This window comes from Lampetra fluviatilis, chromosome 4, assembly GCF_964198595.1.
Source record: "Lampetra fluviatilis chromosome 4, kcLamFluv1.1, whole genome shotgun sequence".
NCBI lineage: Eukaryota > Metazoa > Chordata > Hyperoartia > Petromyzontiformes > Petromyzontidae > Lampetra > Lampetra fluviatilis.
Window position 1 is genome coordinate 30123517 of NC_136278.1, and position 13503 is coordinate 30137019.

Genomic DNA, 13503 nt, shown 5'->3' on the forward strand with positions numbered 1-13503 from the left:
GCAATAACTGCAGACCCATTAGTCGGTTAGTCAAGCCTCAGAAATGTTCCTTCACACATCAGAGAGTCAACTCAAGCGACGCTGCACCACGGCTTAACGCATTGTGAAAACCTAATGGAGCCAAAACGTGCATTTCATTGCAAATTTTCCATCGCACTGTGCGCAGATTCATTGTCCGTGTGCCAGCGCGTCTCGAGGAAGGCAATGGACGGGACTGCGGAAAGAACGGCCGCTCACAGACCGGTGAAGTCGGCACTCAAACAGGGCACTCTGAGACACGCGCTGCTGCCTCCTCGCCGAGTCGGCTTCAACCTCGCGCGCACGCAGATCTTCTACGTGCCCCGGGACCAGCCGGTCACTCCGCTCGCTCGTCCACTGCAAGAATATATCCGTCAGGTGTATCCGTCCTATGCCCTGCCTAGCTCCACGCTCCGAGCGCGGGGAGAGCGCATCGGCCCTCTCTCCGCGAGCGCATCATTGAGCGCGATCAGACCGTCGACCACGCAGTGGGCCCCGCTCTCCAGCAGCGGAACGTTTCGACCGGCGAGCAGCACCTTTGCGTCCCTTCAGCGCGGCAGAGAAAGAATGAGAGGCGACAATAAGAGGATGAACTACGACGACATGGCCATCATTGCGCGAGGCTACAAGCCGATGCTGAGCAGGTCGTGTGAAAATGTGTCCTCGAGCCGCAGTGATGGAGACAATGAGGTGAAGTCGGTTTTAAGTGAGGACTTGGTCAAGAAGGAACTGTTGCTAGGTTCATCTCTGTGGGATTTGAGGTCAGCACCTTTCCGCAGGTCCATCTCCACAGGAGTGAGCTCCTTTCCAGGCTTCTCTCGCGGGCTTAACCAACACTCAAGGATCACATCCTCTGGACAGGTACATCTATTTTACAATGTTATTTCTTACATAAAGGGGTTCTCAATTTTCAATTCGGTCGTAAAAGCTTACAGATAAAATGAGACATGGCTCAGTTGTTTGATGGTTTCGATTTAAAGCTTTCGTGACTGCAGGGATTCATCTTCTTGGTTCTTTCGGTAAAGTCACGTAGAAGGGAAACAATAAAACATAATAAATTACAATTCTCACGTTTCGGCCACAACGCAAGCAGCCGTCCTCAGGTGAAGAACAGAGCTGTCGGAAAGACGCTGAGGAAGGCTGCTTGCGTTGTGGCCGAAACGTCGTGAGAATTGTATTTTGTTTAATTTTTTTTATTTTATTATTTCCCTTCTACGTGACTTTACCGAAAGAACCAAGATGTTTGATGGTTGTTCCGCTTGTTGCTTAGCATGTCCCAACATGCCGCTCCATCTGCCGGGAACTTCTTCTGTAACTAAATTGATTCCGCACAAGTACATAAACATGCGCAGGAATGTGTTTTTGTTAAACCATACATGTGGCTAAAAACTCCCATCAATTGTGAGAATGTCAAAATGTGCTTAATTTTAACAGGATTATATTTTTTTAGCTGGCCCTCCATTCCGACGCGAGTTCTACATTCCTGGATTCTCAATTTTCGGTGGCTGATCTTCTCACCCGGCGAGATTTGACCTTTGCTGCCTTCGTTGATCGGACCTCGGCGACAGGAAGACCAGGCCTGCGATCAGAACTTGTGAACACACAGTGCCAAGTGGGACATCTAACACCGAGAAGGCACCAGCTGTCATTTAACACGTGGACATAATACGTACCTTCCTATAGATCACATAGGTTTGTTGGCAATTAATTAAGAACACTTAATTGTTTTATGTACTTTGTTTCATCATTTTGTGTGCATCTGAAGAGTGAATAATCCTGTGAGAAACATGAATGTAAATCATTTTATTGAATTTTTAGTCATTATTGCATGCTGAATTCTATCAGTTGCTTACCTAACAAAACATGATATATGGAGAACACAACAATGTTAACATTAAGGAGTTTTTTTATTATACAGTAGAATGGAAATCCCTATACATTACATTATAATTTAACGTACGTTTTTCAAATGTTACAAAATAATGAAAGCTTCAAAACAATATGTATTTGAAAGCAATGTTTAAACCTGTTTGCTTTAATAAAGTGTGCTAATATTTGCCATGTAGTTAAAACGCAAGGCAAGGTATAAAGATTTACAATTGTTGCAAATAGTGTAACGTTTGCTGGGAAGACCCTAATAAAAGTGGCACACGCCATGTGTAATATTCTTCATCGCCGTTACCTTCCCTTAATTAAAACCGTATACAACGCTTCGCACTTGGACATTACGAAGAACTCTGCCCACTCATCAGCACGACTCATTACAGTATTAAGGCAATCTTCCAGTTTGGTTTTCAAATGTTGCATGATAAAGTTTGGGGGAAAACAACACCACATTTTTCATTGCCAATCCCTTAAAACAGAACAATATATTGCAGGCTCGCGTTTTTTTTGGCAACGGTCCTTCTACAGAACACATAAGAGGGTAGAGGAGAGGTGTGTATTGACTTTGTAGTTGGAGTCCACTTTACATCGTGCGGCCCTGAGAACACTGAGAAATGTTAAGTCGACAAACAGTTTTGAATTCATAAGTCAACACTTTGCTAATAATAGACAATGTGCTTCAAATGATTATGAAGTAAAAATACATGCACACCCTTGTTTAAATGATAATTATTAAAATGTTCATATAGAACTCCACAAATGGAAAAGGTGGAGTTTTTTTCGTTTGTGCTCAAGCCCCACTGCCAACAGACGCTCAGTTGAGTTTTTATTAAGTTAGGGAAACCAAACACAAGGCAAATGTTATGACATTCAGTAAAGTATTCAGAGAGCCAATAAACCATAATCTATACTCTCAAAAAGCCAATAAGATGCAAATTGACTTTTACCTCATCTGTATTTCTCAATGTCATTAAGGTCCACATGCAAATATATGGAATTACGTTTTTTTTTATCTTTCTAACTACAATTTTGAGGTGATGCATCTTTACACCTCTTGGAAACCTGTTTAACAAGATATATACAAATAAAACAAGGAGAGAAGAACATATGTGAAAGAGCAGTGCTGTTTAGACAAGACTTGCTTTCAAAAAGTGAGAAAGTTGGCATAAAACAGCCCCATGTATGTACAGGTACATTGCAATTCTCTTCATCGTCCCAATTGGACGCGCTCACTCAGCAGCGGCCCCCGCAGGCCAAGTTGGCCATTCGACCACATGGCTAGGAGGCGTGCAGATGACGGTTGAAGGCATTGTAGGCGGACTCCAGGTCAAAGAGCATCTGTCGCACCTGTGAGTCGTCCAGCTCGTCTGACGCAGACATGGTGCCCAGTGTCTGCAGCCTGGAGAGATGGATACGGTAGAGCACACATATAACTACATCCCATTTTTACCATCCACCTGTGTTTGTGTTAAAACAAGACGTATATTTCACGGCGCAGTGTTCTTCATTGCAAGGCCCGCAGGAAAACTGGCGGCCCATGGTGGCCTCTAGTGCGGCCCCTGACGTGAGGCCCCCGACAATAAACAACATATGAAAACACCGCCCAACATCATCGTGCTGGAAAACCCAATGGTTTCAAACGTGCGGTGGCCCTCACACTGATGTCTTATTGAAAATTGGTGAAGATCACTGTCACAGCGTGAACTCCTACAAGCTACCCATCACCATTGGTGGTCCTGAACCACCAGTGGAAATTATACATTACTTTGTATTATTAACTCTTTAACTTTAATACAGCCAGGCCTCGCGTAGCGCTCAAGACGCTTCCCTGGAGATGTGAGCCCGAATCAAATCGGTGCTAAAAGGGGTCATTGTAACCATTGCATTAATAAACTAAACTTTGTATTTCACCAGGTAAGGCCCAAGGCGTCAGGGTAGGGATTGAATCCAAATCTGTTGTATACCAGATGAGGTAGTTACGCCACTGTGGCGAGAGGGTGCTCCTGGCCACGTTATTACTTTCATATGAGCAATATATGAGGGCTTCATTGGGGTATCGGTAATAGCGCTAATAAGAATACAAAGGGTAATTGATCAACATTTAAATTATGGTGACAAACGATCACCTATCCTTACGCGTTCTTACCAGGTTCTCACTTTTTCTTTTCCCTCAAAGTCCGACGGAATCGAACTCATGCGGTTCATGGTCTCCATTAGCTCTCTCAAGTCAGGATGTATCTGTGAATATTTCAAAACACGTGGAATATCAAGCCACCCGGCCAACACATTTCATCATTCAACTGCCTGTGACCCAAACAATGAAAAGCTAATTTAAATAACCAGCATTGAATTGAAAATAAAAATTAAGGTGATTGCCAAAGTTGGCCAAACATAAAGCTTAGAGTTATAAATATATTCATGTGGACACGTGGTTCCTTCAGTACATACCTCATCCATGGCTCTTATTTCCAGGCGAAGTTTGTCCATCACTGTGATGAAGAGCTGCGGTATCAAAGATCACAATTGAAATGGTTCAATGCTGAGAATAGTGCTTAACAGCAGATTTTAGCATGTTTAAGAGCATCAATATTATTTTCGTATTCGTCCACCAAAGTCAAATGTCCTTCAAGTGGCGAGAACTTTTCAGCGCTCGGAGGTTGTGACGCTGCAAGATCTTGCACAGTGCAGGGGCATTCCTTGAGCAGGGCTGTTGCATGGTCTGCGCACTCGCCGCATTCGCAGCTCTCTCGTTTGGTGGAATTCTGCCATTTGGCCAGGTTTGTGCATCTTGAGCATCAATAAAAGGGGACATTTGTAGCTCTGACTGTACAATGTATCTATTTTTTCTGTCGCTTGGAATATGATTGTTTTTTGTTGCAATTGTATACCAATTTGTGCTATAAGTGTCATGTCATGGTGTAAAAAAGTGTCCATTCAGAAATCTTGCAGAGCAATGTATCACCCCATACAGGAGGGGAGTCCGTAACTTTTTATGATCCATTCAGGTAACATATATTATTCACAAGGGGCGTTGCTCTCTCATACCCGGTGAGATAAATATTAATAAATATAAAAGTTTTTGGTTATTTTTTGTTATTTTCTTTGAACCTATCTACGTGACTTTACCGAAAGACCCAAAGAATATGAATTCCTGCAGTCACGAAAGCTTTAAGTCAAGAGATAAATATTTGTCATATACACTTAAGATCTGCACCGTCACAAAATAGTGATTATCAGAAGATGTGTAACATGCTTGTAACTAAGAATACTCATTGTTAAACTTACCGAAACAATGTCTGCAATACATCTGTTCAAATTTCCTTTATCATCTTTGATGGTTATCGGTCGATCTTCCTTGATTCTTTCCATTGCAAGTGGGCAATCAAGCTGTAAATACAAAATAGTATAATTTAGCTTTCTCCGTAATGTATTTTTTTGATGTAATCACAACTTGAATTTGTTCTGAAACTGACATGTTCAAAGAAGTATGGAAATGAGGTGCTCTATGAAAAGGTTTTGCTAAATTACCACAATAGCTTGTGACATCTGTACATACCCTGTACTTCCTACAGAATTCCTCAATGTTCTGAAATTCAGAGCCCTGCACTTGCTTGAAGGCAGCTTTGTACTGCACAAGTAGCCGAGAACAGGCTGCGGTGTACCTGCCAGCACACATCACAAGGTCAACTAAACCTTACAACATGCAAAAATACACAGAATATTAAAAATAAAGATACGTTTAAAACAACGCAAGTATTAAGCAGGACTCAACTGTTTCACGAATACGGCATTTGTATTTGACATATATTATTACATCATACATTTGCTTGATATATATTTATGTTATTTAGCTTATTAGTGCCATCCTTGCACCTCAAGACTCACTCATTTGGAGTCACGCAGTCCTTTATGTAGGCTTTCTCAAGAGCTTGGAGTGTTTTCACAACAGCAAAGAGCTCTGCCATGTTGTCAAACCTTATACACGAACAAAGCACAAATGGGCACAAATGAATCAGGTAATTTTGTGGTTGCCGTAACATTAAGCCGAATAAATGTAAAATAAAGGAGTGTCATTTAAACTCCAACAACAAATGCACAGTACTTACTTTTCTCGTTCGCGCGCATTTTTGTACAGCTTTACTTCCTGAAAATAAAATTTGCATAAAAAGTTCAAGGGCATAGAACGATGCATCTCTGTGAAATTAAATAATGAAGGAATGTATAAAAATATAGATAAACATTGAACACTTACCTCATACAGCTCAGGATTGTTGGCAGGGGCTGTTGAAATAATGCCGCAAAACAAAATTAAAATTAGAGTTGAAAATCCAGAAAATCACCAAGTTATCAAAATAGTATCACAAATAACACACGTCCTGAAACACACATGATACTGTGAAATCCTTACCAAAATTGTATTCAATCTCATGTGAACGTACAGATACCCTCGCAAGGGCAGGAGTGCTTTCGAGTTCTTGATCGAACAATAACTTGTCCGTTTCATAAAGATTTTACACTCAAAACAAATATAATAATGCTTTTGTCTTATTCTTCTCAAAAACAGCTTTGTAGCTCGAATAGATTAATTTAAAGTGCCCAGTGTAGACAATTGGTAAATTATGTTTCAAACAATCCAATGATAATTCGTTTATTTTTAATAAAATTAGTGCAAAGGTCAAAAGGTGACGTTTTTAGCCATCTGCAAACACACTTATATTATTATTATTTTTGTAAGTGAGACCTAAGATAAAGCATTGTGAACATAAACGTTCACAATTATTATATACAGTTAAGGTCTCAGAGTACGCGGCAGTGGTTAGGTTCCGTGTACCCCCCGTGTAAGCGCGAATTCGCGTAATTCGTGGTTCACCTATATGAGTGTAGTACATAAAATGTAAGCGTGTATATTAAATGTATAAATGTACATGTTTAACAAAGTACAGTACTGTAGAGTAAAGATTCACTAATCATCGTTAGCATCCGGGTAAGATAGAGCACGATATTTATTTCCGACTCGTTTCTTGCACGGGCGATACAATTACACGCCGTCAAATAGATCGTTCGCGTGATGGCGGGCAATGAGATGTGACTAGTTTCTCAACCCGTGCGTGTAGCGAAAGTACGAGTCACAAGTGCAAGTATGAATCGGGGTCGGTCGCGTATGAGCGGGGTCCACATACTCTTAGCCCGTGTACTCTGAGACCTTACCGTGCTCAGTAAGGTAGAAAACATGTGTAGTGATGTAAAATGGATCACTACGGCCCGTAGCACCGAGTGCAGTATAACAAGGAAATATGGAGACAGAGGTTAGCACACCGTGCAGTACCATAGTGGGTCACTGGGGGCGTGGTACCGGTTGCTCGCAAAGAGGCAAAGGAGCCCTACCGACAGAATAGGGAATAGCAGCCACTCCGCCAGCGCAGCGAGTAATTTCCGCATAATGGGTCACGAGGGCTGCTGGCAGAAGGGGGATGTGAGGACGAGTCACCCCGGCTCCGGGTGAAGCGCGTGATGGGCCGGGGTGAGGGGTAGGGGGAACATGTGACCGAGGGGACACAGGTAGTGCAGCCGAGAAGCTTCTGGAGAGCTCCTGAGGGGGGCGTGGTTAAGGGCGGAGCCGGGCAGGAAGCATGTGTGAAGTTGTCGGGAACCTTCGGGAACATTCGAGAAGGGGGGCGCGGCTGAGGGTGGAGCCAGGTCGCGTCGAGAGGGATAAAAGGGGACTCCGATTGCATATCGGGGCTGTCCATGGGTGAAGTGGAACCGAGGTGCTACGTCTTCGACATCGTGGGTCAGACAGCACGTGGCTGCTCGGACCCGATTGTAGTTATCCCGTATAGGAAAGAGATAGGAGTATTATAGTCCCATGGGTTACAAGAGTGAAAGACAGGCGTATTAGTCCCGTGTGTAACGGTGTCGTGTAAGGTGTAGAATAAACGTTGTTGCCTCCTAATAGTGTCTCTGAAATGATTTACTACACATGTTTCATTGTGCCCTTACCAGCGTTTCCAGCAGCAACCCCACGAAACATGTCGCCTGAAATTCTGCCTTAGGCAATTTTGGTGAGGGAACAGAGCTCGACCCTGAAAAGAAGCACACATGTAACAGTATGTTAGGACAACCGTGAAATATGGAGTACAATTCAAAACATGAATTAGAAGCGAGACACTGGTTAAGATCGTGTCTCTTTGGGAAGATAGCCATACAAGTAATAAAAATAAAACATAATAAAATAATTATCACGACGTTTCGGCTACAACGCAAGCAGCCGTCTTCAGGTGAAGAATGAATTATTTTATTACTTCCCTTCTACGTGACTTTACCGAAAAAAACCAAGAAGATGAATCCCTGCAGTCACGAAAGCTTTAAATCGAAATATAGCCATACAAGTCATGGCTAGTAGCGTACATTTTTATACAATGGCTACTTCTAACTCATCTTTATCTTACTTCATTGGTAACAAAAAAATACGATTCCATTGCTAACACATGACAATACGTCAATGCAGTGCAGAGTCTACATGTTGCAATACATGTTACACAACTAGATTTAGAATGTTACAAACAAGCTCTACTATTTATAACACTGTATGATACAGTAATGCTGGGTAATGATGATGATTACAAGGTTAATGACCTTTAAAAGTAAGTTTTCCAGGTCCTTAGCAATTGCTGGACCTAACCACATTCCGATGGCAGGGTTAGATGATTCTTAATACAAGTGTTGTTGACCTCCCACCAATGTGGCAATTCAATGTTTTATGGCCAATAAGTCTGTATTTAATGGTAATGAACTCGTAGTCTTACACACCTGTCAATCAAATGAGCTAAGTCCCAGCCAATGTTTGTACTTCTCCCACTACTAATGATGACAGTGCTAAAAGTGGTTGTGCGTTAGGCATATTGAGCAATGCTCGTGTAGCAACAGGAATAATTATAGTGCTTGATTAACTGGTGAAGGCCGAGGTGGGGGGGGCAGATACTGGTCATTGAGTTAAATGCAATGTATGGAAGAGGCTCTGTCATTGAGGTGACAGTACTATTAACAGTAGTGGTAATGATTGTAATACTGTATCGTAGCGTGACAAAGGGATGCTCTGCTTGTAAGGTGACAATAACTGTGATAAGTGATAATGAGACTGCATAGTTGAAGTGCTTTTAGTTCTATATTGCCTATTACTGTTAATAAAGTGATATTAAGAGTAATACGCAATACATTAATCCAAGGTAATACTCTGCTAACGTTGAGATACCACCAGTTGCAGTTGGAGGCTTGCCCCCATCACTGCCTGATGACTACCGCTTGTGTTGCGATCGAAACGTCGTGAGTTTTGGAATTTTATTGTTTATTTTAATTATTTTTATTTTATTATTTTCTATCTACGTGACTTTACCGAAAGCAGGAGAGAGCCCACTCGAACAAAGTCTCTTTGGGGAGCGAGACCTACAATTGTATGATAGGAGTTAGAATATTAAGAGTAACATGATACAGTTACATAAATGGCGAACAAATAATAGACGCACCATTCGACATTAAGCCTTGGGTTGGTCTCTGCTGACGTGACATGATTAATTATAATCATAACAAGAAGCAATAAAATTTGCTGTACGTTAACCACTGCTGAAGAGACACACTAGCTAGAATAATGTGATCATAAGAGCAATCAACGATACAAGAACCAACAATAGCATCAAGGGCAATGCCAAGATGCCATCGAGGGTATATGCTGTTTGCTTTGATAACGTCTTCGCCACATTCCATGGTTTCTTTACAAACACCTGACGTTCAATGTTGTAGCACATTAAACCCAAGGGAGGTCCTTTTGATAACTACCAAGTACTTTTAATGTACTCATCACAATGACAGTAATACGTGGAAACAACAGCAAACAGCATCGATTAACATGGTTGGCTACGTACGGTGCTAAAGAAGTTCAACACACATACATACTTTTAAAACTTTAAGCCATATGAATGTAAGTTTAACAAAACAGTAAAAAATACCCAATTGTTAGCACTGTAGAAAAATAATAAGTTTAATACCAATTATAATAAACTATCATCAAAAGCAATAACGCTGTACAGTCCCGAACGCCATGTTACAACTCTTCTGGCAAAGTGATGTTAATGTAGTTCTATACAAATATCAAATAATCGTGAACATATACAACTGTAAAAGGAACACCCTGGATCAATGTTAATAATGTACTGTAGTTTTAAGTGGTAACATTAATGAGATAAGAGTACCAATGTACTTGGACCGCATTAAGCCACGGTATAACTAAACACCGTAGTCAAGTTAAATCAATTTAGTTATACGATCTCAGCGGTAATGATGCTAAATAATACATACTTCTGTCGTGCTGGTTGTGAAAAGAATATACTCCAGTTACAAAACAAACAAGTTATAATACACAACAATAACACGATCAATGCGAACATTTTAAACCAACGCCAAGGGGCGTGAATACACTTTAATTTAACAAACACAGGCCCTGTAGTAGCTTGACTACACTAAGCCACGGCGAGTCTGCGCTCGTTAATGTAGTTAGACAAAACTTAACAAATAATTGCATTCAAAAACGGCGAAGGAATTCCATCGCTACCGCGCCGAGGCCCAATCTCAAAGGGCGAAGCCTGCGGCTTGCCTAGCGGCCGCCGCCGCCTCCTCTCGCCTAGCGGCGGCAGCCGCTTCTCGTCGCGATGCGGCCCCCATCACCTGCTGAAGTCGGTCGCTCTCGATCCAGCGCTGTCCCTGCCTCTCGCTTCTAAATCACCCGATCAACAACAACAACAAATAGTGACGACGACGATGAAACAATCCGTTCGGATCGGCGACGAGCGGCTGTGAGCGGTAAACGCGGAGGTGGCAACGGCGGCGACTTCCGCGGTTGACGCGCGGGGTGGGCGGGGTGGGGGGTGGTGACGCGCGTGCGGCACTGCCCACGTGCCCGTCGATCGATGAGTCGTCGGTGAGTCGTCGATTGGCGAGTCGTCGATCGATGAGTCGTCGGTGAGTCGTCGATCGATGAGTCGTCGGTGAGTCGTCGATCGGTGAGTCGTCGATTGATGAGTCGTCGGAGAGTCGTCGATCGGTGAGTCGTTGATTGATGAGTCGTCGGTGAGTCGTCGATCGAGGAGTCGTCGAACGATGAGCCGTCGGTGAGTCGTCGATTGGTGAGTCGTCGAACGATGAGCCGTCGGTGAGTCGTCGATTGGTGAGTCGTCGATTGGTGAGTCGTCGATCGATGAGTCGTCGATCGATGAGTCGTCAGTCGGTGAGTCGTCGGTCGATGAGAATGTACCCACACTTTACCCCACCTGACGTGGGACGCGAGTGCGCGGCACTACCCACGTGTCCGTCGATCGATAAGTTGTCCATCGAGGAGTCGTCAATCGAGGAGTCGTCGATCGATAAAGTACCCACACTTTACCCCACCGTAAGTGGGACGCGAGAGCACGTGCTTTTCGGCACCAGCCGCATGCCCATCGATCGGTGAGTCGTCAATCGATGAGGAACCACCCATACTTTACCCCACCGAACGTGACCTGCCCATCGGGAGATGGAATCTTAATCAAGTCCAGCGCGTGCTAACAATTTACACCACCATAGTAGCTAACCTTCGTTTCTAAGGTACAATGATTGGGGGGGTTTTAACCGTATGTTTATTGCTAGACATTGTGATATGTGCGACAAACCGGTAATAGTTTTTACCGTTTATGTGTTTCATGCGGTTATCCATAGGACTAGGATGTCCATAGGACAACCACTAGCTGTAGACTCTCCACAAAGTAGTTAGTATTTTATAGACCCCAGAAGTATGATGGACTGAGTTGTACCCCAATCCAGGATTTTAACTTTCAACCTTCTGATTGCAAGCTGCTCGCTCTACTACTGACTCATCTTGCCGATTATTGTCCAGGCTTAACAGTGCATTGTTAATACTTAATTTACAATTCATAGAAACCGTACAATAATTCGTTAGTCTTTTATTCGTCCATTAATTTCCAGTTCATCATTTGATGACAATTCCACATTCTGTAATTCATTTCAAGTGCCGTATTAATAATTCGTCCACACGAGTCAACCATTATTCAACAATACATAATTTACCGATATTCTTTGACTATTCATTTGTCCATTATCTTATTATCCTTCCAAAAGTGGAGAATTCATCGTGCGTATTGATATCAGGATCAAGGACCGCATCAAGGCCAAAACCATTGATGCAACCACCACCGACACCACGCCTCGCCAACGCTTTCTCCCCTCTGTCAGAACAGGTATGTTGAACAAAGAGTATGTTGAACTTCTTTCGCACCGTACATAGCCAACCGTGCAAATCAGATATGTGAGTGCAGCTGCTGCACCGTAGAGACACGCGATCTCCAAGATCTGCTCTGACAGTCTCCCACCATCTATCTGCTCTCAGATCTTGCCTTTGGTCGCCAGAATCGTGGAGACCACTCCCAATTTACCAATTGGGGCGCAATCAATTGGTTATCATCGGTACACAATAATCAACACATTTGGTACACGTATTCGGTTCAATCGTGCACAATTCACCATAAGGCCACCTTTCTTCAAACCACCTCGTCCACAATTAACCGTCATCGGTGAATGATTTTTCGGCAAGTGCCAACGCACCTGGTCATGCATTTGCACCACTGACATATTTTTTGATACGAATGAGAGGTTTACTGCCTACTTTTTTAACTACAGGCATGAGAAAGACGCACTGAAGTCAAGATATCAAGGCAAGACGAAATAGTACAGCAAAATAATTTCACTGAGTGGAATTCATAACACAAGTTGTGCATTCTTATATTTTACCAATGGTCTCATTCCAAGAAGTGCCGTTATTCTAAATATTACTGTAGTATACAAACTCCACTCATTAATTGTATCATTATATTCTGGTTACTACTTTTGCACGGTTATATTGTTTGGGCAAAAGTGGCACCATAATGTTTGTTTCACAAATGCCTACCCAATATTTCTACAGAACCATTTAAAATCAATGCGATCTTTACTATGCTTTAATGCCTGCTAATGTTTAGCTAATATATGCCTTTTATTATAGGTTCATCATTTTATGTAATATAGTAGTGCACTTAAATTATAACTCAGAGTTTAAGGCAGAATGCATTTAACTGTGATTTTTTTTTTCTAGGCACAAAACAACGACAACATAATGCTCTATTTTTACGAAAAGCAAGTTTTGCATATATCCAGCTGATTGTGTTATAAAGTGTTAAAAGTTAGGTTATGGTTTTCATGAATGCCGTTACCATGTTTTAAAATGAATATCTATAAATACTACCATATAGCTTCTACAGAGCTCGTTACATTTATGTATTGCTTTCAGTTTTTGTAGACAGTATTGCAAATCCTTCACGTTACAGTTCACCGAACAATATTGGGATGGATTCCTTAAAATTATAATAACGTTTAAAAAATATATATGCTGTTTACAGAAAAGCATTTCAAATCACAAAATGCATCACACTACATTAATATATATTTTTGGCAGAGCAGTAGTGTATATTCATTCAAATAATAATCACAATAAGAATAATCAGGACCACTTATTTCAAAAGT

The 13503-nt window shown here is 42.1% G+C and overlaps 1 protein-coding gene across 1 annotated transcript; it reads right to left on the reverse strand.

Moving 5' to 3' along the window:
* Positions 1 to 1817: 1817 nt before the first annotated feature.
* Positions 1818 to 10785, reverse strand: VPS28 (VPS28 subunit of ESCRT-I). The gene is made up of 10 exons (XM_078855960.1): positions 10621 to 10785; positions 7903 to 7985; positions 6155 to 6183; positions 6009 to 6046; positions 5788 to 5877; positions 5459 to 5564; positions 5188 to 5289; positions 4351 to 4404; positions 4049 to 4140; positions 1818 to 3301 (listed from the first exon to the last, which is right to left on the reverse strand). The coding sequence occupies exons 2-10, from the start codon at positions 7931 to 7933 to the stop codon at positions 3181 to 3183; spliced, it is 663 nt and encodes a 220-aa protein (XP_078712086.1). The 5' UTR covers positions 7934 to 7985; positions 10621 to 10785; the 3' UTR covers positions 1818 to 3180.
* Between the last annotated feature and the right edge of the window lie 2718 nt (positions 10786 to 13503).